Below are 24,544 nucleotides of genomic sequence, written 5' to 3' on the forward strand. Positions count from 1 at the left end.
TGAGCTCCAGCAGCTCAGGGCTGTGCCCACCACCCTCTGGTGCAGAACCTTTTCCTAACCCTCCCCAGCACAGTTGTATGCCACTCCTTCAAGTCCTTGAGGAGTCCAGCCAGGATAGTTCGGTCCCACGGCCACATGCTCCTGAGGACAGTATTTGGAAGCCCATTGGACTTTACATGGAAGCCCATTGCTTCCTCCAGAACCAGAAATAAAATGTAAAAGAGGGACTCCTTCAGCCACTGCCCAACCACAGCCATCATCACAGGCTCTGCATCAGAGCAGATATGAGAACAACTGTTCTTTCAGGTCCCAGGTGTTCAAACAAGCTCAGGTTTATTTTGTCAAATAAATTAAGAAATGCATGTGACAATAGATGGGGCAACAGAATAGGAAAGTAGTGAAAAATAGGAATAAGACTGCAGATTGCCTTTGCTAGTTACCAGTTGTTGGTCATTAATCTGAACACACAGAATACAATGCATCTGAATACAAGTTCCCTTATAATTGCCTTCCTGAATTATTTTAATATCTTGACAAACTGTGGCTCCTTCCCCATTAGTTGCCTTGCCTGTGCATCTCTGGGGCAATAAAAAAAAACAAAACAACACAAAAGAAAGCTACCACTAGCAGCACAGTTCCATCAGAAAAACTGGCATTAGCTCACATTCCTGTGAGTGCTCACCTAGAGCCACCTCCCACTCACCCAGCAACAACCAGAAGAGATGGAACTCTCCAGAGTTTATTATAAATAAAAACACATGGATGATTTGTGGGAACAGATCTCTTAAGATGATTAGAGCTGTAATCAACCATTTGGAGAAGGCCCTGAAGGCATGAGGTGCTCTGGCTATCAGAAATGCTGTGTGTTGCCACTGGACTGCAAAGGAAAGCCACAGTTAATCACAGAAGTCCCAAGTCCCTTCTCCCTGTTACTTCTGGTATTTCTCTGCTCAGTCCCACCACCCCAGGCCAGCCTTCAGGTAGAAGTGGGAGCTGAGGAACTGCACTCATGCCCCATAAGATACAAATCTTTCTAGCTCAAGAGGGAGATGAGCTTGCAGAACACGAGCAAAGTATCTCAGTCTACATGCAACAAAACCCTTTTTCCCTCAGGTTTCACCAGACCCCTGCTCCACAGCACAATGCAGTGCCACAGTCACTGCCTTTGTATTTTGGCAGGCTGTGCAGAGGGCTCAGGAACAGCTGAATGAAATGGACGGCGGTGTGAAAATAAAGAGGGACAGCAGGCAAAAACGGGACGCAGGAACACATTCAAACAAGTGGCTCTGAGCCTCTCCAGTGACAGGCCTTGCTGTCACTGAAAGTCAGGAAGCCTCCAGAAGTGAAAACTCACAGCAGGAGCCCGACTAATGAGCCTCCTCCTCCAGAGGCTACTTCTGCCCTGCACACAAGGGACACATTAAAGTGATGAGTGTCACCAGGCTGGGTCAGCCCTAGTCACCAGCCTCTGCCCTTTCCGCTTTACACCTCAGCAGCTCACTTCTTTAAAAGCCTCTGGTGAGGGATTGCACCAAAATGCAAGTGAATGACAGTGCCTGTACCCTGCAGTGAGCAGTGCACCTCCCCAGGGCTAGGAGCACGTGTCCCTCTGTGCCTGGTAGGCCTGCCAGCACGGTGACAGGCACAGAGCCCAGCTTTCACTCTCCTTTATAAATCACTTTGAACCACTTAAGGACTTTGGGATGCTGCAGCAAACTGAGCAGCAACTTTAACTACTTACTACAGGAGATGGAGGGGGGAAAAAAAAGAAAAAAAAAAGCTACTATTGCAGGGAGCTGAACTGCTGAGTTACAAACATAAAGACCAGCTCCCACGGCTCCTCCACAGACACACAGAAGAGAAACTCTCAGCATGTGATACCACAGCAGAATCCACAGCCAGCCTGAGGGGCCAAAATGGAACTAATGAAAATGCCCCATGCCCAGGTCAGGAAGATGTACTTCCCTCAGGCTGTGTCATCACTCGTAGATCCATCGTTCAGCTGCATCCTCCCAGCACATCAGCTCCTCTGGGCGGAACCAGAGGGAGATCTCCTTCTGGGCACTCTCAACCGAGTCACTGCCATGAATCACATTCCTGTGGGGAACAAGAAAGAGATCAGGCTTGCAGTAAGCAGAGAAAGGCTGAGGAGGGAAGCTGCAACCGGGAAAGTTTCACTCCAACTGATTTAATTAAGCCTGCCAAGGCAGTCACATTGTACAATATTCTTTCCCATCACACAGCTCTCCTCCTTCTTGCTCAAGAGAACATGGCTTAGGATGTGTAGGAGCTGTCAATTTCCAGCAGCCCTCCCTCCTGTAAGGAGAAGTTATTTATGTGCTATGAAGGAGCTGCAAGTGGCTGTTTATCTGAGGAGTTTTTTTTGTTTGTTTTAAAGGTTTACCATTGATTTGCCTCCAGGTTTCTCACTTCTTTCAGTGAAAGCGGGTCCTACAAAGCAGGCTTGGTGTCAGACACGAAGAAATGAAAACCTAAGCCAGGAAGGTTAGTAAGAGCAACTACCACAAGCCAGGTTCAGCTGCAGCCACCAGAGGTCACCACTGGACAATACGCAGTGGTGAGAAGCCCTTATGATTGCAGAACTGCAGCTTGGCTTTTGTTTCATACTCGGATGCCTGGCAGAGCTGGGCAGCCTCCAGGAGGGGGTTCAGAGGGCTCCTCCGAGCCTCTTCACAGCCTGACAGTCCTGATTCCCTGTCAAGCAAACCCCTCGGCTGCAGGGAGAAGAGGCCTCAGGAAGCATGAGAGACCTAAACCCAGGGCTGCTCCCTTCTGGCAAAACCAACCCAGGTCACCATGTCCAATGTCAATACCTGAGTGACCTGAACTTTGCTCTGCTGATGCAGCCTCGCAGGGCTTGGGCAGGAATGCAAGGACAGGAATGCACAGCAACACTCAGGGCACAAGAAGCCAGACTCACTTGCCAACTTCAATGCAGAAGTCTCCTCGGATGGTGCCAGGCTTGGACTCAGCCGGGTTGGTCTCTCCAATCATCGTGCGTGCCATCCTCACCACATCCAGACCCTGCCACACCTACACAACAGCAAACAGAATCAGCACCAACGGCTCACCCTGAAATCAAACCGCATCCTCTATACCAGCACAGCTCCCAGAGGCCCTCAGATGGAGCCCTCCTCACCCATTCCCCCCAGCACTCACCATGGCCACCACTGGCCCCGAGCTCATGTACTTCACCAGGCGGCCATAGAAGGGCCGGTCCCGCAGGTCGATATAGTGTTCCTTCAGCAGCTCCTCCGAAGCCTGCACACAACACACGGCCCTGCAGCCTCCTGACAGGGCATGGAACCCCTCCCGCGTCCCGGGGCACACCGAGAGCCCCGACCGACCCTCGCACCTGCAGCAGCTTCAACCCCACCAGCTTGAAGCCTTTCCTCTCGAAGCGCCGCACGATCTCACCCACCAGGTGCCGCTGGACGCCGTCCGGTTTGATGGCGATGAAGGTGCGCTCGGAGATACCGGAGCGAGCTGCGAGAGGGCATGGGTGTCAGGTGGAGGGGAAGGAGGGGAAAAAGGGAAAAAGGGGGCAGAAAAATGAGAAGGGGAGGAAAAAGAAAAAGGGGGTAGGGGGAGGGAAAAAAAAAGGGGGGGTGGAGGGCGGGGGAAAGGGAGGAAAGGAGGGAGGAGAAAAAAGGGGAAAGGGGGTTGAAGGGATAGGATAAAAAAGGGGGAAAGGGGGAAAAAAGGAGAACTGGAGAAAAAGGAAGGACGCAGGACTTACCGCTATGGAAGACGCTGGCGAAGACCGCCAGCACCAAGCAGATCATGGCGGCGGCGGCAGCACTCTTAAAGGAACCGCTCCCTCCGCTCATGGGTCCGCCTGAAAGAGTCCCCCTCACCCACACCGGAACGTTTGTGCTGCGGCCGAGGGGTGGCGCCGGAGGCTTTAGAGGGAGGGGCGCTCCGCTGCTGCCATGGCAACGGGCGCGGCCTAGTGGGGCCTGGAGCCTCCCAGAGCCTGCAGAGTTCGGCCATGGCGGGCAGCGAGCGGTGCCGCCGGGCCCGGGCGACATGGGAGGTGTCCGAGTCAGAACCGGAGCCCGAGCCCGAGCCCCACGGCCCCAGTGCGGCTCCGGAAGTCTCTCCTCCGGCGGCAGCCGCCGTACGACCGAAGCGGCGGAGGGCGGCCGGGGAGGCCGAGGCCCGGAGGCGGGAGCAGCAGCGGCGGAAGGAGCGGGAGGCGCTGGAGAAGCGGGAGGCGGCGGCGGCTTGGCGGTTGCTGAGGCCCGAGCGCTGCCTGCGGCTCCTGGAGGTGTGCGTGGATCCAGGTGGGCTCCGGGGCCTGGCGGGCAGAGCCGAGGGCAGCCCCGTGCTGCTCCTGCCTGCTGAGCGGCTCTCGGCCAGGCCAGCACCCCTCACTCGGCTGCTGGTGGGGTTGCATCGTGCTGGGCTCTGGAGAAGCAGCAGTGCCGTTAGTATTAGCACAGATAAAGCAGCTCTTTTTCTTATGTCAGGGCTGATCTTTATTTCTCCACAGGTTTCCTTGAAGATCCCGGCTCAGATATTTGGATCAAGGCTTTGAGTTCCCTGGACTGTAAACATTCCTTTAAGCCTCAGGCAATTCCCTGCAGCATAACCTGGAGGAGAAATATGCCAACCATTCCATCTTCCCCAGTGAGTCGTCATCTTCTCTGTTGTAAATGTAATTTGACATCAGATGTTCTGTGGGGAGAAGGCTTTGACTTGACTTTCTGTGCTGGGTGCTGACAGCAGCAGCCTCAGGCATGCTGGTTACCAATGGCCACAGGTAGCTCAGGAGGAGAGCTGGAAGTGGTACTCATTCAGATTATTCTAAAGATGGTGTTTTCTAAGTGTCTGCACATGTTTGGTGTAGGCATGTGTGCATCCAGTCTGGGGAGTCTGTAGTAAGCAAGACTGAAATGACCACAAGTTATTCATACGGAGATATTAGTTAGGTTGGCAGCAGCTTTTCCAGAGCAGATGTTGTGTATGGCCTGCTGTCACAGGCAGCATCTGCATGGTTGGAAAAGGCTGGGCAAGTTTGCTGCAGGGCCCCCAACTTTGAAAGTCTACCAACTGCTTCCTGAATTTTGCTTCTAGGAACCTTAAAGAGGGCAGGTTCCTTCTGGTACCAAATACTGTGCCTGTTTCAGTTTGGCTGTGGTAGGTGCTGTGTAAAACTGTATTTTTGTAGCCACAAAGCTAGGCTGTTCTTGTCCTCACCCCCACTATAAGAATTTCAGATAGAGGCAGAACTGTAGTTTGGCTCTTGTGGTCATATGATAACTATGAGGTGCAGACAAAGCTGTTTTATGTCTTTTTGGCTTAGATGGCAATTTCTGCAGTTGTCACTGCTTTCCTCACCAGGTCATTTATTGCACCTTCGGTGGTCTGCTTGTGTGGGAAAGTTCTTTCAGCTCAGCAGTGGGCTTTGTACTGTTATACAGCATAGTACTGTTGTGGTTTAACCCAGCAGGTGGCTAAGCTCGCTTCTTCCCTTCCCAGTGGACTCAGGGGAGAGAATCTGGGGGAAAAAGAAAAGTTGAGCTCGTGAGTTGAGTTAGAGAATAGAAAGAGGAGAAAAAGAATAACAGTTATAATAATTATATATGTCTAACAGGTGATTCACAAACAATCGCTCAGCCACCTGCCAACCAGTCCCTGAGCAGCAGCAGGCCACCCCTTGAACTCCTCCCTTTTTCAGGCTTTCCTTCCACATGCTGTCATGTGGTATGGAATATCCCTTTGGCCAGTTCAGGTCAGTTGTCCTTATTCTGTCTCCTCCAGCTCCTCCTGCCTCCCTGTCCCTCTCACTGGCAGGACAATAGGAGAGGCTGAGAATACTAAAGCAATACTAAAATATCCTTATATCCTCAATACAAAACTAGAGATATTGATGTATTATCAGCATTGTTTTTTTAAAACCAAAACATGACATTGTATCAGACACTATGAATTAAAATAACTGTCCCAGCTGAATCTAACATGGCCTTGTGAGTGTCAGAACCCCTAAAAGCATAGGCACTGCATAGGTGGAGACATGCTGGGTTCTGCATGTGTTGGAAATTATTTCTTCTTCTTTAGGATGACTGCACGGTGAAAACTGAAGAGGAAAAGGAGGTGTTGGTGTTGCTGGAGCCAGCAGATTTTCTAAAGCGCCTCTATTCCCTAACCCAGGTAATGTAGATCTCTGAGCCAGAGCCATGCAGAGTGCCAGGTGAACATGGGAGGCAAGGGAGGGTTCATTCATAACTGCCACTGCTCCACCTTGAAACAAAGCTGCGTCACAGAGTGCAGCAGAGAACCCGTGTGAGAGTGCAGTGATAGGGGAAACATGCAGGCATTTGCCTTTAAACCCACTACAGGATGCTGCTTTCCTTCAGAGGAGGATTGGGCAGGATTGCCTTGGGAGGATTGCCTTTCCTTGTGTTTAGCTTTTCCGTTTTCATTGTGCTTATAAAAGATATGCTTGAAAGAAACAATCAAAGCAAGCAGTCTTTAGAAATGCTTGCATTTGGAAGCGGAGAATTTAATGGTTAGTTCATGTGCGTGCAGTCATGCCGTGTTTTATTTATACCTATCTAGGCAGCCCGTGCTTCTGCCCTGAGAAGTTCAGAGGCCATCCAGTGCAGTCTGAGAGTAGAGAAGGAGAGGCTAGAATAGCCAGTGCCTGTGAGAAGGTCAGTGCTAATGCTCCAGGGAGAAAGGTGAGCCAGAAAAAAAGCTGAATATTGGCAGAGGTGGCATGCTGTGCCTGCCCAAAGGCAGCACTCTCAGCTGCAGTCTGGCTACTGCCAGCTTCCAGTGATGAAAGTTGTTCTGGAAGCCCCCTGCTGTCCAGCCAGAGATAGGGAGGGTTTGTTTCAGAGAGGAAAACTGCTACAGACTTGGTTGTGATTTGTCTTGCTTCAGACTTTTGTTGATGCCTCGTCAGGGAGTCAGCCTGACCTGAACCAAGTGTTACCTTTGGCCAGCCTGGAGGGCTCTTCCACTAAAACCTGCAGCCTGGCTGTCGTGGGGCTGGATGCCTACAGGTGGGATGTGCTGGGGGCGTGGGGAGCAGCGGGGCTGGGAAGTTTGCCATGGGTGGAGAGAAGCATCTGTGCAGCAGGGAGGTGTCTGGGGTGAGCTGCTGAGCGTGGTGCCAGCATGGGCTGTAAATCACAAGGTCTGTGCTCAAGAGGACTTGAGTTTTACCATCTTGTGGATATATTTTGCAGATGGATGTAGAGCAGACTAAGGATTTTGTAGTTAGCAAAATCCTTTTTACCTGTTTGCAGGTGAGACTACACTCAGGACTAGGCAGAGGGATGCAGTGATACAGCTCTTGCTGCATTGCCCTGTGCACCAAGCAGGGCTGCAGTGCCTTTCTGTTCTCAGCAAAGAGTGCAGCTCATGAAGCAGGGAGAGATGTTTGGTGCCTGAAGCCCCTTTCTTGTTTCTGGAATGTATCATTCATGTGTTGCTCCCAGTGCCTGAGTGCTTCCTGCCTGTGTGCAAGCACAGCAGAGGAATTTCCTCTTCACGGTGATAGTGTGATTGTCCAGATTCTCCCACATCAACTCAGCTGCAGTAGCTAGGTCTGTCCTGTCCTTTCTGAAATGTTTCCCAAGGGAGAGCTCTTGTTTCACCACTTCCTGGGCTCTTTCTCACTTAAGCCTGTGAGGATAATTTTACCAAGCATGTTACATTTTAAAATAATCAGCTGTGGCCTGTTGAGTTCTGCCACTAAGGGAACCAAGCAGCATTTACCTCAGTTTTGGGTCTTGTCTTCTCTTCTGCAGCCACTTCCCTCCAGCTCACGTGTAGATCTGCAGTTCTTGACACAGAAGGGCTGCATGTGGCATGCAGAACTGCAGCAGTGTGCCAGCTGCAGCAGTGCTGCCTCACCGGGGAGCTTTGTCTCCACCATCAAGTCTGACTGGGAGGTAGCAAATGTGGGTGGATTAAGTGACCTTTTCCTCTTTATCAGACAGCCTGAGGTGTGAATATGCAGTGCACAAGTGTGAGCTGTGTGTCTTGCTTACAGGTGTAACCAGGAGCAGAATGGGTGGCAGGCACTGAGCCCTGGAAAGCAGAGTTCCAAATCCCAGCCTGGCCCAGAGCTGTTCATGACTCAGCAGGAAATACTGGAGGTAGAATTTCTCATGCCCCTCTCATGTGCCCTTCTGCATAATGAATGCTTGACAAGGAAGATGATGGCTTGCTTGGAGTCAAGTTGTGTCCACATGCATGCTCCCTCACCCTAACTGACCGTGAGCATGGGTTTGAGCCTTTTGTTTGGATCTGATCATGCCTCCCCTCCCCAGCCCCAACAAAAGCTGCCCAGTTAGCTGTGAAAATTGCTGTTGGTTCTCTGCCTTGCAAAGCCTGTGTCCCACAGCAGAGTGGAAGCGCTCCTTGTGATACCACAGCTGTCACAATCTAGGTCAAACAGGATATAAACCCTTACTTGATATCCCTCAAACTAAATTCCTGCCCTGCCTGGGTATGTCCCAAAGGGGGATGATGACCCACCAGCTTACTGGGAGCTAAGAAGGATGAGCAGGCTTTACTACTCTTCTTTGTGAACAGAGCTCATGCAGTCAGCTCCCCTCCCCTCCCAGCCCATCTGCACCCTGCTGAAAGATGTGGTGTACCCCTGTGTTCTCCTTGCTCCTATCTGAGTGCTTCTGGTGGTCAGGGCTGACAGCAGCACTGCTGGCTGAAGCTGGAGCATGCTTATGAAGGAGGATGAGGGCCTCAGGTTGTCCTGGCCCTCCTGACCCTATTTCTGTCCCATTGGTTGGTGTCCTACGTGTTTCACCACTGTCATTTCTCTTCCAGGCGCAGGTGGTGCTCCAGCTGTGGGGTAACATTGATGTACAGCTCCTAGACACGTGGCAGGAATTTGGTGAGCACATCTCTGCGCTGACTAAGGCAATAGCAAGGCGCCCATACAAGTGAGTTTATTGCTGGATTGGACGAGTTCAAAGCCCAGAGCTTTGGAAAACCTCATAGAAGCTACAGGAACGCTTATCAGTGAGTGCCAGTCTGTTTTGGTTGATGTTAGGGCTTGGACTAGACCATTTTCAGTCCTCTGTGCTGCTGGAAATCAACTAATCTCACAGTGAACACAGTTGTGATTCAGCATGAAGGGAGAGAGGATGAGAACCCTAGGGAAACCTTTGCACCAAGATGTTCTGAAGCTTTCCAGGGAAGGAAAGAAAACATTGGGGAAAAAATATTAGTCCTGAAGAGAGAGGCTTTAGAAGGAAGCCCAGTGCCCACACGCTGTCTCCTGGTCTTGCTCTCAGCAGTCTGTCTTTCTGTAGGAGTCAGCTGGAGATGCAGGAGTTGTCTTTCTGCACTGCTGGGGTCTCGGGCAAGGGATTGCGAGTGGAGAAGGATGGCACAGGGCTCTGGCAGGTGTGGAAGAGACAAATCCAGCAGTTTAACAGAGTCAGCCCTGCAACAGCAGCAGCAATAGCAGAAGCATATCCTTCCCCTGGCCTCCTGGTACAGGTAAGTCAACAAGTGCTTGTTTCCATTTGGGGTGAGCGTGAATCACTTAAGCTGTTTCCATTAGATCAGAAACTGACAGAACTGTTTTCCTTCTTTTTTTCTGTGTAAGTCTTACATAGTCAAATATTCTCTTCTACTTTGCTTCTCCTGGAGCTTTGATCTCTGCTCCTAGCATACCCTCTTCAGAAGAAAAGCTATCTCCTTGTATACTGAAGGGACAACACACACAAATCAGAACGTGTGGAGCCTGCTTGCAAGTTGTGGATCTTGATTCTTCTGAGTTTTATCCTCTGATGCCTGCGTGTTTGGGGGAATGCTTGCTTAGTCAGGGATCCTCTCTGCAGTAATGGGGTTGAGCCTCTCAGTGGAGAGTAGGGTCTTCTCTTAGAGCACGCGTGTTAACTGCTTCATTCTTGTGTGTGCTTGAAGGCCTACGAAGAATGCAGCACAGAAGGTGAGAGACTGCTGCTGCTGAGTAACATCCCTGTGAAATCAGACATCAGTGGGAAGGACCACCGTGTTGGGCCAGACTTGTCCCGCCGCATCTATCTCTTCATGGCTTCCACCAGCCCTGACCTCATCCTGGACCTGACTGTATAGTGGGACCAGGGACCACCTCAGTCAGCCTCAGCATTTTCTGCTAAACTCAACAGTTGCTGAGCTGCTTCTGGCATGGCAGTGCTGCTGGGAGCCCAGCCCGTGGAAGCAGCTGGTTCTGTTTCAGAATAGACTCGCACATCAATAAATCTCTTGTTATAGATGCTTTCTTCAGCCTCTTGGCTCTCCTTTCCTCTTTTAGCAGCTCTATATCCCTCTGGCTGTCTCCCTGAAGCATTAAGGCATGTTTGGAGCAGGAGCTCCAACTCTTAGTAGCTTGGTTCCTCTGCTGACATAACCGTGGTAAGTGTGCTGCCTGTCAGCTGTGTTACTGAACGAGCTAAATACTTTGTGCAACTTCCTGACTTTTAATGTCCTTCTGCCTGCTCACTCTTTGGTCCTGCTACTGTCACAATCCTGCTTGTGATTTCTTCAGGATTGTGGGTCCAGCTGGACTTGCTTAGAAAAACGTTCATCAACTGTCAAAGCCAGCTGGCCAGAGAGAAACCACAGCCTGGGGTACAGGGAGCTCAAGGCAGGAGAGGCCATTGGCTAAGCTCCCAACATAAGGACATGCCTGATAAGCTGCAGAAACTCCATGTGAAATGATGGGCTAAAATGGGATTCTTTTGCCAAAGCAAATGTTGAGCTTCTTATTTGGAAATAGTTGCAATGGGGACAGTAGGGATCAGGAGCCCTAAAACTCTGAGGATTTGGTATTGCTGATTGTGGCATTTCACAGTGACACAGAAACCCCTTGAGCTTCTTCTCATTAAATACAGCTTGCAAGCTCCAAGTGACACCAACCAGTGCTATGAAGGTGGGAGGGCACCCTCAGAATAAAGCTCCTCCTTGCCAGTGATTCTCCTGCTTCCATCTGCTAATGCTTGAATTAGTTCCTGGGAGGAGAAATCCAGCAGGGCTGTTTTTTCTGGCGGGAGCACTGCTACAGATGGGTTGACAGAGAGCCTGTCCTGTTTAATTAAGGTTCTCATTCAGAGCCATAAACAGAGAGGCAAGAGCCATCTCTGCTTGAAGATTCACAACGTGAGAAGGAAAGGAGCAGTCATGGGGAGCAAAAAGCTTCACATGAAGGCTTTGCAGGTCTGTAATGACCAGGAGAAAAGACAGCAGGTGGCTGCCTGCGTTCCCAGTTGCAGTGCTGGGAGGGAGCCTGTGAAGAGCACAAGCTGAAAGGCATTTCCCATCTCATCTATTTCAACACCCCCCAGTTTGCAATAACCTTTGCACTTGGCTGATGGCACCAGCTTAAATCATCTGTAAATGCACCACTCACTAGAAGAGAGTTTAAAGGCTGCAGAAAAACATCCTGAAAAGCAGTGCTGTGCTCATCTAAGGACTCACAATTATGCTGGCATGCAGAACTGCAGGACAGACCGACTGCAGGGGATTGCAACAGGGGGCTGTGCTCCTCCCTACCCTGGCTGTGCCTGCCCACTTGGTCTCCCAGCAGCTCCTTCAGCACTGAGGGGCAGAAAGAGGGCAAGCTGAACTGCCAAATGTGGCCATTTCAAGGGCTTCCAGCTGCATCGGCACTGGGCTGAGTCCTCTGAGCCAGCCTGTCCTGACAGCACAGTGGAAACTGGCAAGAAGAACCACTCATGTACTCGATCCCTCGGTGCAGTTTGTGCCCAGCCAGTGCTTGTGGCCTAATCCACAAGGAGCAGCTAAGGTGCTTTTCCTTCCTCTTTCCTGTCTGAAATATTAGGGCAGCTCAAATGTGAGAAAGCAGGAAGGCTCTCCTGTGTGTCTTTTGCTGGCAGTGGTGCCAGGCCACTGCTGGATTATTCACTGTTCCAGGCTCCAGTCCAGCATTGCTTCTTAGCACGTACAAGAAGGGGCCAGCTGCAGGCAGCACACAAGTCTCAGTTAGTGGCTGTCCTGCACACAAACTCTGACTTTCTGTCTCTGGGGTGGGTATTTAGGGCTGTTTGAATGCAAATTGTCAGAACGCACACATTAATGAAACACCACAGTCTTTCCTTCCTGTTTGCAGCCACAAGCATCAGCATGGCGCTACTGGAGCTCCATCCAGGCCTGGCTCCGCTGTTCCAGTGAGCAGCACAAGAACCCTACATGTGGCAGAGGCAAGGTAACCCCATCTAGATCTGACAAACAAATGCTGCATTTCAAATATCACCTCCAGGCTGCTAGCTGTAAATAGTGTACCTATTTTTGATAAGCACATTCAGCTTCTTGCCTTTAAAGGTCCTAGGAGGAATGAAAGATAGCTTATACTTTTATTATTACAGTTTAATACAGTCTTTGATACAGGAGAAGCAGCAGTAGCCAACATGCAAAGCAATTAAAGTCATGGAGGGGGTGCTCAAGAAAGATCACTAACAGATTGACTCTCTTAAGTAACTGCTCTTTCACAAGTGGCACGGGTGCATCTCTCAGAGCCCATTTCCCTAAGTGCTGCAGTTCAGTCATGCCCCACAGCACAATGAATTCATTGCAGATACCAAACCAATGCACAACAGTTAGGAGGGGGGGGGGGGGTGGAGAGGGGGCTGGTCTTTCATTTTGTCTTTCGATGAATCAAGTTTGCAAGAAGTGTGCTTTGAGATGGAGAAGCCACCTGAAATCTCACCTCTACTGCCAGCCTACAGCAAAGAGAGATTCTTCAGAAAGAGGCGATGGCTTTCAGATCATCGGGAGATTAACGTCAGGTGTTTGGCTGCAGTTTATGCATTTCACAGAGCTGATACCTCTTTGGGTCAGCAGGTATTTTCAATGCAAGTGATGAATGCTCAGGCTAAGGATTCCAACCAGCACAAGAGAAATCTTCATAAACAGGTAGAAATTGATGTCCCCGTGAAGAAATAGGTGCGTCAGGCCTGGGCTGCCCTCACAGACAGCGCAACAAAACCTCACCCGACTTCCCCAAAGCAGTTCGTCTGAAGAGACATCATGTCCTCCTGCACCTCTTCCTTTGGCAGGCCTCTGCATCTGAGCCACAGGAGCTATCTGAGTCGCTTCCTGATGACGAGGAGGAAGGCTTCGACGTGCTATAGTTCATGCTCAAGACCCACCCCAGTTTGTTGTGTAGCACTTGCTTGAGTCCCGGTGGCAACGGCAGCACCTCCAACGTGTCCACATAGTCAGGCAGGAGCTGGCGCAGGCGGTAGCAGCACAGGTACTGCAGGGACGTGCAGCTGGCGCAGGAGCGGATCACCTTCATGCTGCTCTTGGCTGCTGTCGAGCACACCATGGGGTAGAACTTCTTGTTCTGCAGCTTCGTAGCTGCAACCCCTGCAGGGGACAGCATGGAGGATTCGCATTAGTTTTGACCAGGTGATCTCGCTCCTCCCACCCAGCCCGAGCTCCACAAAGCTGTCACACAAAACGCTTGGCAAACGGCCTTTTGAAATCCAAATCTGGTAAACAAACGCAACCTTTGCCCCCACTCGCTTCGTCTCCATCTTTTATTTGCTACTGTTTTCTCCTGCAGCCCAGCCGCCGCCAGAGTTCAGCTGCAGCTGCAGTGCTCCCCCATTTCTGCCTCTGTGCCTCAAGGCTGCTGCAGCTGCCCTCGCTCTTACCAATGCACTTGCGGTTTTTGAAGAACGTCAGTGTTCCGTGCCACGTGTCCAGATGCACCCCGATGATGGAGCCCTGGCCAAACCTCGAGGAGAAGTTTGTCTTGTCACCCTTGTGATGCAGCAGTCCTTAAAACAACACACCTTGCATTCAGCAAAAAAGTCTGCGCTCCACAAATTCCCCCCCAACTCTCAGACACTTCCCTGCGAGCTCCCACTGCTACAGTCTTGGTCAGCACCTACAAAATGCCCCGTCTCCTCATTGTCCCCTCAATGCCCCCCCACCCAAAGCATATGATGAAAAGAGGGAAGCTGAGGTTTTGGAATACCAGAGCCCAAGCAGCTGCACTGAGATCCTGAATCACTGGCATGCAACCTGCAGTCCGGAGGCCCTGAAAATTCACATGCTTGGTTGCATAGGGTTTGCAAAATGCAGGTAAGGCTCCAGGAGCTGAAAGCAAGCAGCAGCCTGTCCTATGCAGTATGATGCTTAGGCAAGCCCTGCAGGTGCGCAGGTGAACTGAACAGGCAGCAGCTCCCATTGTAGTTAACCAAGGGATTCACAGGCTTTGTGGCCTTTTTGGCTGTGATCCCATGTAATTCTTAAACCCGAGCACCTGTTGCTAACACTTCAGCTGTCCTCCCCCTAACACTGACCTGCCTGCATTACCTGTGTAGGAGAGCCCCCAGCTGTCCTCATCCTTGCCCAGCAGGCTGCAGAAGGTGTGGCGGTATTTGTCCAGATTCACATCTGATGTCCCAATTCCCACCATCTGGTAGGCAAAGTCAAGAAGAAGAACACAAGCTTAGCATCTGCAGGAGCACAGAATGCTTCTAAAGCAACAAAACACAAGTGAGACTCCAGGTCTCCCTTCCTTCGCTCAGCACAGCCCAACAAGTAAGAGGTTCTGCTGAAGCTAAGCTGAAGGTTTCAGTTCTCTGTCAAAAGGTTTGGCCAGCACTGCATTACAGAGCCCAGGAACCAGACCACGAGGTGCAGCCTTAGCAGAGCCAAAGGAGCTAACAGGGCTGTGGCTCATGTTAACTGTGGAAAGTGAGGCTGAGCTGTGGCCACAGCTGTACACAGCCCTGCAGGGATGATGCTTCAAGGGCAGGAAGTGACCGAGCTGAGCAGCGCACACCCCAGCACACCCAGCAGAACTGCCAACCACAGCCTGCCTGGATGCTTCCCCAGGCTGAGGACGAGCACCAGCACAGCCTGACCAGAGTCCTTGTTAAGTTTATTGCTGGTGAACTCCAGGGAAGCAGGAAAATCAGGTTCTAGTCACAGTTCCTTTGGTGTTGGCCTAAAACCGCTTATCCTTCCAGCTTCAATTTTCTTACTGCTAAGTGAGGATGCCAAGGTGAAACACAGAAGGAAGTTTGCTATCCCGTTCAGAGAACACAGGGCATTTCTAAGTGCCTGGAAGCAACCTGGTTCTACGTACCATATCTGTGCCATACACTGGAGAGGTCATCTTGATCTCCCAGAAATGCTGCCCATCTGCCAGCTCCTTGTTGCCCCGGATGGCTGCGGTGCCACAGCTGTACTCCATGTGGAAGTTCACCTTGCGGTTGTCACAGGTCAGCAGGGTGGCCGTCGACTTATTCAGGTCATCCCATACCCAGTCAAAATCTGGTCAGGAAGGACACAGGAGACAAGGATGGACATAGGCCCTCAGGGAGCTATTCCCAAGTGAAACACAGATGGACAGTTGTTACAAAGGCCCATCAAGACTTCATTTATTTTTTTTTTTAAATCAGGTTAAATCCTAAGCTGTGGACATATTTGAGGCTTGAACTGTTCTGCTTCTTCCCACAGGGGATGGTTCAGTGCTCTCTCCTTCCTGTTGCTGTCAGTTCTGACAAGGCTCCTCAGACCTCCTTTTCTTTTCTCTGAGGGAAACACAATCATTTCTTGTCCATTCAAGGGACTGAAGTCAAAACACAAGTGCTACAACAATTCTGCTGTGCTCTGGGGCTTTCTCAGTCAGCCCAGACCCGCTCTTTACCTGCCTTTCCTGTCTACTCTGAGGAAAACCTGCTGCACACCCAAGTGCCCTGCCAGCTGCACTGGGGATCAGCATTAATAGGGTTGTGGCCACAGCAGCTGACTTTTCTAGCAGCCTCAACTGGATTTGAACTCAGGTCTCCAGAGGTGAACCCTGAAGCATTAACAAGTTCAGCACTCAGCCCTGGGAGCACAACAGAAGACACATGCTTATAATCTTCCTAAAGGCTACGTGGCCTTGAGATGTAAACAAAGGAGCATCAGGCACTGGGACAGAGATAAGGGCCCTGTGGAACAGCAGTGATCCATGCAGAGGTGCAGGCTGTGCCTCCAAGCCAGGACTGCTCCCACCTCACACCCCAAAGGCCTCTGGAAGGAGTTCTTTCCTTACACTCATCTTCCTCGCCGCACTGGCAGTCCTTGACACGGTGGAGGGCGTGCAGGCTGGAGCAGTAGGGAGCTTCACTCTGGTTCTCACAGTTGCAGTAGGACTCTCCAGTCACGGGGATGGCGCTCGGGATGGAGGGCGAGAGGGTGGAAAACTCCGGCTCCGAATCCGAGTCGCTGTGCTGCAGCAGAGAGCAGAGGAACATTACTGCCAAGCGTCCCCAGGTTGCAGAGCTGGGCTCTCCTAGCAGTCAGGTTGTTCTGCAGAGCTGCCTGGGGACATCCCCAGGCTCGTGCCAGAGCCAGTGGCAGCACTGCTGTACTGTGTCCCAGCCTGGTCTGCCATGCAGAAGGGCTGAGCTCTAACTGCCCTGTCTTGGGAGCCAGTGTGTCCTTTGTGCCTTCACAGCTTCTAGGCGTCAAAGAGATGGGGAGGGGGGCAAGTAGCATGACAGCCCAAGCAGCTCTTTAACACCCATTTTTAAGAAAGCTTTGTGCTAAAGTGATGGCTTTCAGCATGCAGGTTACAGACAGCTGGGGATGCCAGTCAAGGCACCACAAAACAAGAGCAGATGCACGCAAATGGCTGTACACAGAATCTGTACATTCCCACAGGGCCCTGTGCCTTCCCCAAGGGAAGGCCACGCTGCTGAAAAACACTGCTCCAAACAGAGGAGGAGGAAAAGGAGGCCAGGAAGGGGAGAGGGCAGAACAAAAGAGTAGCAGTTAAGCAGTAAGACTGCAGTTCCTCTTGCCAGCACTGCACATGAGCCTGCAGGGAACCCAGTGAGAGATTTCAAGGCTTTTGTTTATTTTTATGTATGAACACAAGAACTTGCATTTTCTATTCCTCCACACCCAGAGAGCAAAGCGTGCCTGCACTGGATGCTGTAAGAGGAAGAGCCCTGTCTGACCCCACGTGTTACAGGAGGTTCCTTCTCACCCCATGTAGCTCAGCACGGATCTGAGGTCACACACTGATCATACCTGCTCACTATTCACCCCCATAGCAGGTGGCAACAGCTATGGCAGATTTTGTCATCGGTATTTAAAGATAAAAGTCCTTTAAACTCACAGAGCTGTGGCCACGTAACCAGACAGCGGGACTTAAAATGACTCAGGTTTACTTGTCTGCCTCTCACCACCTCCTTCTCCCACTGCAGATTAGAAAGCTTGTTTTGTATCTTTCATTGGCCTTTCTTAATTGCCACTATCTAGAAATTTGGCTGTGGAAATACAAAGCTCTGCTGATATTTTCTGAGAGCAGTGTCTGGATTTGGGCACCATGCTTGGGCAGAGACCTTGTAGTATTTTAGCCTGGCTCTGAAGCTTCAGGAGCACTTCCGTGTCCTCACTGCTGCACACAATGTGTGGGAAACAGAACTCATGCACTAAAACTAGGGTGAAGGATGGCCAAGAGGATTCTAATTCCCTTTTAGACCGGAATTTCACAGACTGGAGCAGCCCACAATCTCTCCAACAGCAGCTGACAGCTGCATGACAACCAAAAGACAGCAAACCAGATGGGAGAACTGATTCAGTTCAGTGCATATTTTAGATTGATACTTAAAAAGAATATTTTTAAAATATTATGTACTACAAACACGTTGTGTGTTTTAGATGTACAGAGCAGTTCTCTGGCCCATGGGCAATAAGGCTTGTGAAGGGCTTGGAGAATATGTCCCACAAGGAGAGACTGAAGGAACTGGAGGTGTTCAGCCTGAGGAAAAGGAGGCTGAGGGGAGACCTTGCTGCTCTCTTCCAATACCTGAAAGATGCTTACAGAGAGAGTGGGGCAGGTCTCTTCTCACTGGTGACAGGATGAGGGGAAATGGCCTCAAGTTGTGCCAGGATAAGTTTAAGTTGGATATCAGGAAAAACTTTTTTTTTACAGAAAGGGTTGTTAAGCACTGGAATGGGCTCCCCAGGGTTGAGCCACCATCCCTGGGTGTGTTTAAAATCTGTTTGGATGTGGTGCTCAGGGACGTGATTTAGGGGAGAGCTGTTAGAGTTGGAGTAGTATTGTTAAATCATGGTTGGACTCAATGATCTTTGAGGTCTTTTCCAACCTGAGTGACTCCGCGGTTCTATAAAGGCACAGGGCTGTGGTACAGGGCTGCAGCCTTGCTAGCCCTACCTTGGGGAGAAATGCCATGAGCCCCACATTACAGCCTGGGGGAAGCAGCATCTGCTTCCATCTCATCCAACAGCCTCCTATCAGTCTCTTCTGGGTGCAGCCAGCCGTGTGCCTACCTGCCCATCGGAGTCGTAGCCCCAGCCTCGTGCTCCTGTGGCCAAAGCGAGCGCCCGGCTGTCGGCCTCACGCCGCACCCCGCTCAGGACAAAGTGCCAGGCCCTGCTGCTCCGTGTGCGTCGTGCCATGGCAACGCGGGACAGGTAGGCTGTGGGGATGAGGAGAAGAGGTTACAAGTGCCAGTATGGCTCCCTTCCCCCCCCTCAGGCTGCTCAGGCTCAGCCCTCCGCAGGGCACCGCACTGCCCAACACCACAGCAGCACAACTCAGATCTGATGGGCAGGACAGCAGGATGAGTTCCTCCCCCACTATGAGCCTCTGCAAACTTTCCTCTTGTTCCCCAGGTCTGAATACCAAAGACAGCTTCTCTGCACTGCTCTGCTGCCTGAGTTGCGTGCGTCTGCTGCTGGGAACACCGCTCGCTCACCTCTAAGCAGCTGCCTACTTGGAGAACACTTTGCTAACAGCATTCATAGTGAGGAACGGACAACTTTCTGTGTGCTGGCAGGAAAGCGGGTCTGTCCTGACCTGCCTCGAGGACAGCAGGCAGCAACTGCATGCCCTAGACAGAGATATTATGCAGACCAGATTTCCACAGCCTCCCTCCCACCCCGACAGGCCAAACCAGCTCCAGCCGCCCCATCACAGCTCTGTGTTGGGAGGCACCATGCTCCCTTTCATTCTTCCTTTGCAGAAATCAACTCCTCACGGCCAACACCCGCACGGCTGGGTCTCCTCCCGCCTCTCGGACCCGCCCCCCACCCTCAGCCCCCATCACAGCCGCACACCACACCCGCACAACTCCTCTCCACCGTGCTGACGCGTGCTGGAGCAGCGGCCAGGCCCGGGCCCGGCCGGCGGCACAAAGCTGTTGGTGCTCCCGAAGAGCAGAGCTTCAGATTCGGGCAGCTCCCCGCTCTCCCCGAGGCCCGCAGCTCACAGACGGGCGCGGCGCGGGTCCCGAAGAGGCTCCGGGCCCACTAAGGCCGCACCAAAGGCCGCGCTGCCTCACGGCCTCCACTCCCTCGGCTGAAGCACGACCGAGCTGCGACGCTCAGAGCCCCGCAGCGCAGTCCTGCGTGCCCCGGCCTTGCTCGGCCCCCTCCCAGCCCCGGTCGCGCTCACCGGCCCCACTCCGGGCCCACCTCGGCCCGGCCCCGCCGCCGCGTTCCGACCTACTTTCTCCTCCCGGGACATAAACAATCCGCTCAGAGCGCCGCCCTCCAAGTCGCCTTATTGGCTACTTCTGCTCGGATCTGCCTTGCAATTGGCTGAGAGTCCCGTCGCTCAAAGCTGAGGGACAAGCGGTGGGGTGTGCCCGCGGGGAGCTCGACGCCATTGGCTGTGCCCTTGTCTATCTCAGAGGAGCAGCGCTATTGGGTGGCTAAGGCGGGCGAGAAAGCACAGAGTCTATTGGCTGGTGCTGGTGGGAGGGGAGCGGCTGTGACTGGCCGCGAGGCCCGTGGGGGCGGGCCTCTGGGCAGGGCGCGGCCCGCCATTGGAGGCGGAGTCTGCCAGTCGGAGGGGGGCGGGGCTTAGCCGGCAAAAGGCGGAAGAGCGTTGCGCTGCGCAGCAGCATGGAGGAGGTGGCGGCGGGTGAGCGGCGCGGGGTTGCGGTCGGTCCGGCGCTCTGGGTTGCGTGCGTGCCCTCTGTGCGCCCGCAGCTCCGGCCTTTCAACTCCGGATCCTGGGAGGCGCCGGGGCCGAGTGGGGCTCTGAGGCGGCTGGGCCCGGTTCCCGGTGGGCAGCGCTGTGTGCCCGTGGGCCTGGCGCGGGGCTCTCGGTGCCGCCGCCCTGCAGGGTTCCGTGCCACCCTTCCCGTGTCCTTCTTCCCGCTCCACGTCTCCCCTCTGTCCCGCCCCGTTCCCGGTTCCCTGGTGCCCTTACCCTCGGTGGAGGCGCGGATGAGGTCGGCCGTGCTGGGAGCTGGCTCCATGGCCGCCGCGGTGCCGGTGCGATGCCGGTTCCGTGGCGAAGCCCGGTACGGGGCGGGCCGGTGACTCAACTGCCGCCGGTGACGGGGCGCCAGGGAACGCGGGCCCGGCCGGTAGTGGTGGTTGCAATTCCTTGGTCTGAGCTGCTCCAGGACCTTGGGGAAATCCAGGCGGACCGGTGCGGTGAGAAGTGGGGCTCGGGCCAGAGAGCAGCGCGGCACGGAGCGGGGAAGCGCCACGGGCTGAGCCCACCGCCGCCTCCCGGCCCGCCCCACTCAGCACCGGTCACGACGGAGCCCCGTGGGCACCCATCGCTGTGCTGCCCGAGAGCTGAGGTCATCGCAGAGCTCTTCCTCTACTCCTCGGGCAGCCACAGCGCTCTGTGCCTTTTTGCCCCTCTTCATTGCCCTTCTCAGAAGGGGCTCTGAAGAATCACAGAATGGCCAGGGTTGAAAGGGTTGAATCATGAATCTCCAACCCCCTGCCACACGCAGGGCCACCAACCTCCCCATTTCATACCAGCCCAGGCTACCCAGGGCCCATCCAACCTTGCCCTGAACACCTCCAGGGATGGACGGGGCATCACAGCCTCTCTGGGCAGCTGTTCCAGCACCTCACCACTCTCTCTGTAAAGAACTTTCCCTGACATCCAACCTAAACCTTCCCTCCCTCAACTTCAAACCATTTCCCCTTGTCCTGCTGTTTCCTGAAGCTTGTCCCTGCTCGCCCTTATCCCAGAGAGAAGCAACCTGGGTGGCGTGCAGCACATCCTGCTGGTGCTCTCTGGGAAAGGCGGTGTGGGGAAGAGCACCATCAGCACGGAGCTGGCTCTGTCGCTGCGGCACTCGGGCAAGAAGGTGAGTGAAGGGCTGGGATGCTGATTTGTAGCTGGTTTTTCCCCCCATCACCTCAGCATTATCCTCCTCGTCCTCTATGCTACCCGTATAAAGATCCCTTGTCGATGCTCTGTGCTTTCTTGATCTAGAAGAGCCCAACACAGCTAACAGTGCAGTTCCTTTCCCCTTTATCCAAGAGACTGATGCTATCTAAAACTTCTTTTGCTGTTATTTTTGAAACCAGGATGCTGAGAAATGACTTGTTGGTTTGTATGGTGACACGTGTTCCTCTGTGGGCAAGCTGAAGGACAGCGGTGGTTCAGGCACAAAAGGGCACCGGGGGGGGCATGAGGCAGGCTGGTATCTAGGAGGACTTCATAAAGGCTCTGTTGAGCCAATCCCTCTGAGGTTCTGATGGGTCCCCAGAATAAAAGTTTCCCCAGAGTGCTTGTAGATACCCAGGAGATGTTTCCTTGGAGGGAAGGAGGTTGGGACAGCAGTCTAAGCTTGAAGCAACTCTTTGAGGTCTGCTGCTTTGGTTCCTGGCCTAGTGGAGAATGCTGCCTCCTCTTTTTTGGGCAGGAAGCAGAGCTGAGGACTGTGACTGTGCTCAGGCCCATCTGAGTGGCTCTGCTTCATCACTGCAGGTGGGGATCCTGGATGTGGATCTGTGTGGCCCCAGCATACCCCGCATGTTCAAGGTGCAGGACAGTGATGTGCACCAGTGTGACGCCGGCTGGGTGCCGGTCTTTGTGGATCAGGAGAAAAGCATCTCACTGATGTCCATTGGCTTTCTGCTGGAGAAGCCAGATGATGCTGTGGTGTGGAGAGGACCCAAGAAAAACGGTACAGTTGTATTTCAGCGTTAGTAATGTTCTTACAAACTCTATTGGAGGTGATTTTGGCTCCTGCCACGGGCAAGTCATTCTTTGGGGCATGAGTCTTGTTCTGCGGGGCTGTCTTCCCTGAATTGGGTTCAGGGCATTAAGATGGCACAACTTTTATTTTTGCAGCTTTAATAAAACAATTTGTTGCTGATGTGGCCTGGGGAGAACTGGATTTCCTCATCGTGGATACGCCTCCAGGCACCTCTGATGAACACATCTCCACAGTGGAGGCCCTGCGGCCCTACAAGCCTTTGGGAGCAATCCTAGTCACCACCCCTCAGGTAGGGCAGCCTGCTGGTGCTGAGCTGCAGCACGCTTTCTGGGCACAGTCAGTGGGGAACTTTGCACCCCAGATGATGCTGTCACCCATCCTCCAGGATGTGGTCCTCTAAGTGGAGGACTTGGTCGAAGCTATGGCCAGCAATAGCGAGAGAGCATCTCCTAATCCCCATCACCTGCATGTTTTATGTATTTGTGCATTCCTGCTCCGGACAGACGTCTAGACAGACAGACACCTCTGACCTTACCTGTTCTCTCTGCAGGCAGTGTCTGTGGGAGACGTGAGGCGAGAGCTGACGTTCTGCAAGAAGACAGGCTTGCGAGTTCTTGGCATTGTTGAGAACATGAGTGGTTTCGTTTGCCCTCACTGCTCGGTGAGCTTTTGGTTGGTCCATTTTGGGTTCTTGTTCATGTCTGGGTGTCACACGCTGCTGTGCCTCAGGTGGAAGATCAGTGAAATGCCACAAGGGTGCCGTGAACCTGGGAGATGAGAAGCTCCCAGCTGCTGCAGGAACGCTGGAAGAAGCCACTGGTTCTTTCCAAAATAGAGCTGGGAGAAGGCAGGGGCAAAATAGAGCTGGGAGAAGGCAGTCCTTTGTGGCAGGAAGGTGGATGGGAGCTGGTACTTCTGTACGCAGACAATGCCTGCCCTGTTGCTCAGACCTCTCTGCTGTGGTTCATGACTCACTGCTGTTTTCTTCCCCCTTCAGGAGTGCACAAACATCTTTTCCAAAGGGGGAGGCGAAGAGCTGGCCAAACATGCTGGGGTCCCTTTTTTAGGTGAGTGGACTCTGGAGCAGAGCCCTCCTTGGTGACATCCTGTGTGGTGCTGTGGGAGTGCTTGAGGGGCACAGTCTGTCAATAGGGCAGGTGGGCTGTGCTCTTAGTCCCTGTGAGCCCTGAGGCTATTCAGAAGCAAGGTGAAGTTGCTTCTATACCATCCACGCTGTACACAGTGGGCATCCAGTGCTGCCAGAGCAGGGGCAGTGATGAGCACAGCCTCCTCTGGCTGCTAACATTGTGGTGACAAGCAACCAAGCCTGAAGCCACCCGGCACTCCTGAAATTCCCTGAGAAAAGGGGGGCTGAGGGTTGAACCTGCCCTATGGATGGGGCTGGGAGCAGAGCAGGAGAGTCTCATGAAGAACCGTGGTCTGGTGGTATTTCAGACCCAGAGAGAGGTGAGAAGGAGGGCCTGGTGAGAGGGGTGGTTGCCTTTTCCTGTTGCTGCCCCTGGAGATGCCTCTGGCAGGAGTTTTTCTTCGATCCTCACTCAAAGCCTTTGCCTTGTGATGAACACGCTCCTCTTTTCTCCTCTCCCTCAGGCTCCGTTCCTCTGGACCCCCAACTCAGCCAGAGCTTGGAGGAAGGCAGAGACTTCATCCAAGAGTTTCCCAAGAGCTCTGCCTTCCCTGCCTTGACTCGTATCGCCCAGCAGATCCTGGATGGCGCATTGCAGCAGAGCTCCTGAGGAGTGATTTGGGCTGGACTCTTGCCTGGCAGCACCACCGACAGCCCTTGGCTGGTGGGGAATAGGATGCAGAAGCTGTTGATCTATGGAGCTGTTACACTGGGGGATGATGGAGGGAGGAAGGAGCACAGCATCAGTGCCTCTTGGCAACTCAAAAAGGGAAGCGCTGCTCTACCTCTCCACATCCAAAGATACTCTGCATGGGCGTCTCTGCTCACGTGGAGGACGCACAGCCTGGTTCTTGCCTTCTAAATGTGGCAGCACTCTGCCCACATGGTACAGTTGTTTTTAGCCCCCTCATGCAGTGCCTTCCTCTGCGACCAGCTATTGCACAGATATTTGTGGAGCTCTATCTTGTTTCCACAGCATCTCATGCTCTGCAGTGCAGCTAATGATGACTGAATGCGGCTACACTGGCAAGCATCATCAGTTGGGATGGATGTTCCCTCGCCAAGTTCAGATGGCACGAATCATCTGCATTGTAGCTCCATGTGTTGCTGCCTTCTGCTGCTCTCCTTGCATGATACAATACATTACTTGGTTCAGCAGCTGGCAAGCTGGATGCTGTGCTGTGGACCTGAGCCAAGGCAGCTCGCTCTGAAAGCTCCAGTTGTTGGTACGTTGTGCCTCTGAGGCACTGCATATGCTTCGTGTGTCTTCAGCAAGTCTAGCATCCATTTGAAGTCTGCATCCAACCCCACTGGAAACAATGCCTTTTTTGATCTGCTGAGGGGTTACTGTGACTCAGGAATATTTTTTACAGTTCCAGACAGTAAACATCTTTCTTAAAATGCAAGTCTATGAGTTGAGTTTTTTTCCATG

The 24,544-nt window shown here is 52.8% G+C and overlaps 4 protein-coding genes across 8 annotated transcripts; 2 read left to right on the forward strand and 2 right to left on the reverse strand.

Moving 5' to 3' along the window:
- Window positions 1–314: 314 nt before the first annotated feature.
- On the reverse strand, window positions 315–3,869 carry NME3 (NME/NM23 nucleoside diphosphate kinase 3). Of its 2 annotated transcripts, none has more exons than XM_052680048.1 (5): window positions 3,761–3,869; window positions 3,443–3,507; window positions 3,181–3,282; window positions 2,942–3,054; window positions 315–2,097 (listed from the first exon to the last, which is right to left on the reverse strand). In XM_052680048.1, exons 1-5 carry the CDS (start codon window positions 3,849–3,851, stop codon window positions 1,980–1,982), a joined length of 489 nt encoding a protein of 162 aa, XP_052536008.1. In that variant the 5' UTR covers window positions 3,852–3,869; the 3' UTR covers window positions 315–1,979. The 2 variants fall into 2 exon arrangements, with proteins under 2 accessions (XP_052536008.1, XP_052536006.1); XM_052680046.1 differs by having other exon boundaries at window positions 3,377–3,507.
- Window positions 3,870–3,889: 20 nt separating this feature from the next.
- On the forward strand, window positions 3,890–10,270 carry EME2 (essential meiotic structure-specific endonuclease subunit 2). Of its 2 annotated transcripts, none has more exons than XM_052680029.1 (8): window positions 3,890–4,307; window positions 4,517–4,653; window positions 6,085–6,177; window positions 6,913–7,034; window positions 8,030–8,135; window positions 8,827–8,942; window positions 9,315–9,504; window positions 9,934–10,270. In XM_052680029.1, exons 1-8 carry the CDS (start codon window positions 4,013–4,015, stop codon window positions 10,102–10,104), a joined length of 1,230 nt encoding a protein of 409 aa, XP_052535989.1. In that variant the 5' UTR covers window positions 3,890–4,012; the 3' UTR covers window positions 10,105–10,270. The 2 variants fall into 2 exon arrangements, with proteins under 2 accessions (XP_052535989.1, XP_052535990.1); XM_052680030.1 differs by having other exon boundaries at window positions 4,051–4,291.
- Window positions 10,271–12,348: 2,078 nt separating this feature from the next.
- SPSB3 (splA/ryanodine receptor domain and SOCS box containing 3) lies at window positions 12,349–19,572 on the reverse strand. Of its 3 annotated transcripts, none has more exons than XM_052680033.1 (7): window positions 19,496–19,572; window positions 18,316–18,464; window positions 16,067–16,244; window positions 15,113–15,300; window positions 14,335–14,437; window positions 13,668–13,793; window positions 12,349–13,377 (listed from the first exon to the last, which is right to left on the reverse strand). In XM_052680033.1, the coding sequence occupies exons 2-7, from the start codon at window positions 18,442–18,444 to the stop codon at window positions 13,034–13,036; spliced, it is 1,068 nt and encodes a 355-aa protein (XP_052535993.1). In that variant the 5' UTR covers window positions 18,445–18,464; window positions 19,496–19,572; the 3' UTR covers window positions 12,349–13,033. The 3 variants fall into 3 exon arrangements, with proteins under 3 accessions (XP_052535993.1, XP_052535992.1, XP_052535991.1); XM_052680032.1 differs by having other exon boundaries at window positions 19,442–19,566; XM_052680031.1 differs by lacking the exon at window positions 19,496–19,572 and adding an exon at window positions 19,462–19,480.
- A 293-nt stretch (window positions 19,573–19,865) lies between these two features.
- NUBP2 (NUBP iron-sulfur cluster assembly factor 2, cytosolic) lies at window positions 19,866–24,518 on the forward strand. Its single transcript, XM_052680040.1, has 7 exons — window positions 19,866–19,912; window positions 20,989–21,107; window positions 21,734–21,932; window positions 22,100–22,254; window positions 22,516–22,626; window positions 22,963–23,032; window positions 23,577–24,518. Exons 1-7 carry the CDS (start codon window positions 19,894–19,896, stop codon window positions 23,720–23,722), a joined length of 819 nt encoding a protein of 272 aa, XP_052536000.1. The 5' UTR covers window positions 19,866–19,893; the 3' UTR covers window positions 23,723–24,518.
- The last annotated feature ends 26 nt before the right edge of the window (window positions 24,519–24,544 follow it).

This window comes from Tympanuchus pallidicinctus, unplaced genomic scaffold (genome assembly GCF_026119805.1).
Source record: "Tympanuchus pallidicinctus isolate F22 unplaced genomic scaffold, pur_lepc_1.0 scaffold18, whole genome shotgun sequence".
Taxonomy (NCBI): domain Eukaryota; kingdom Metazoa; phylum Chordata; class Aves; order Galliformes; family Phasianidae; genus Tympanuchus; species Tympanuchus pallidicinctus.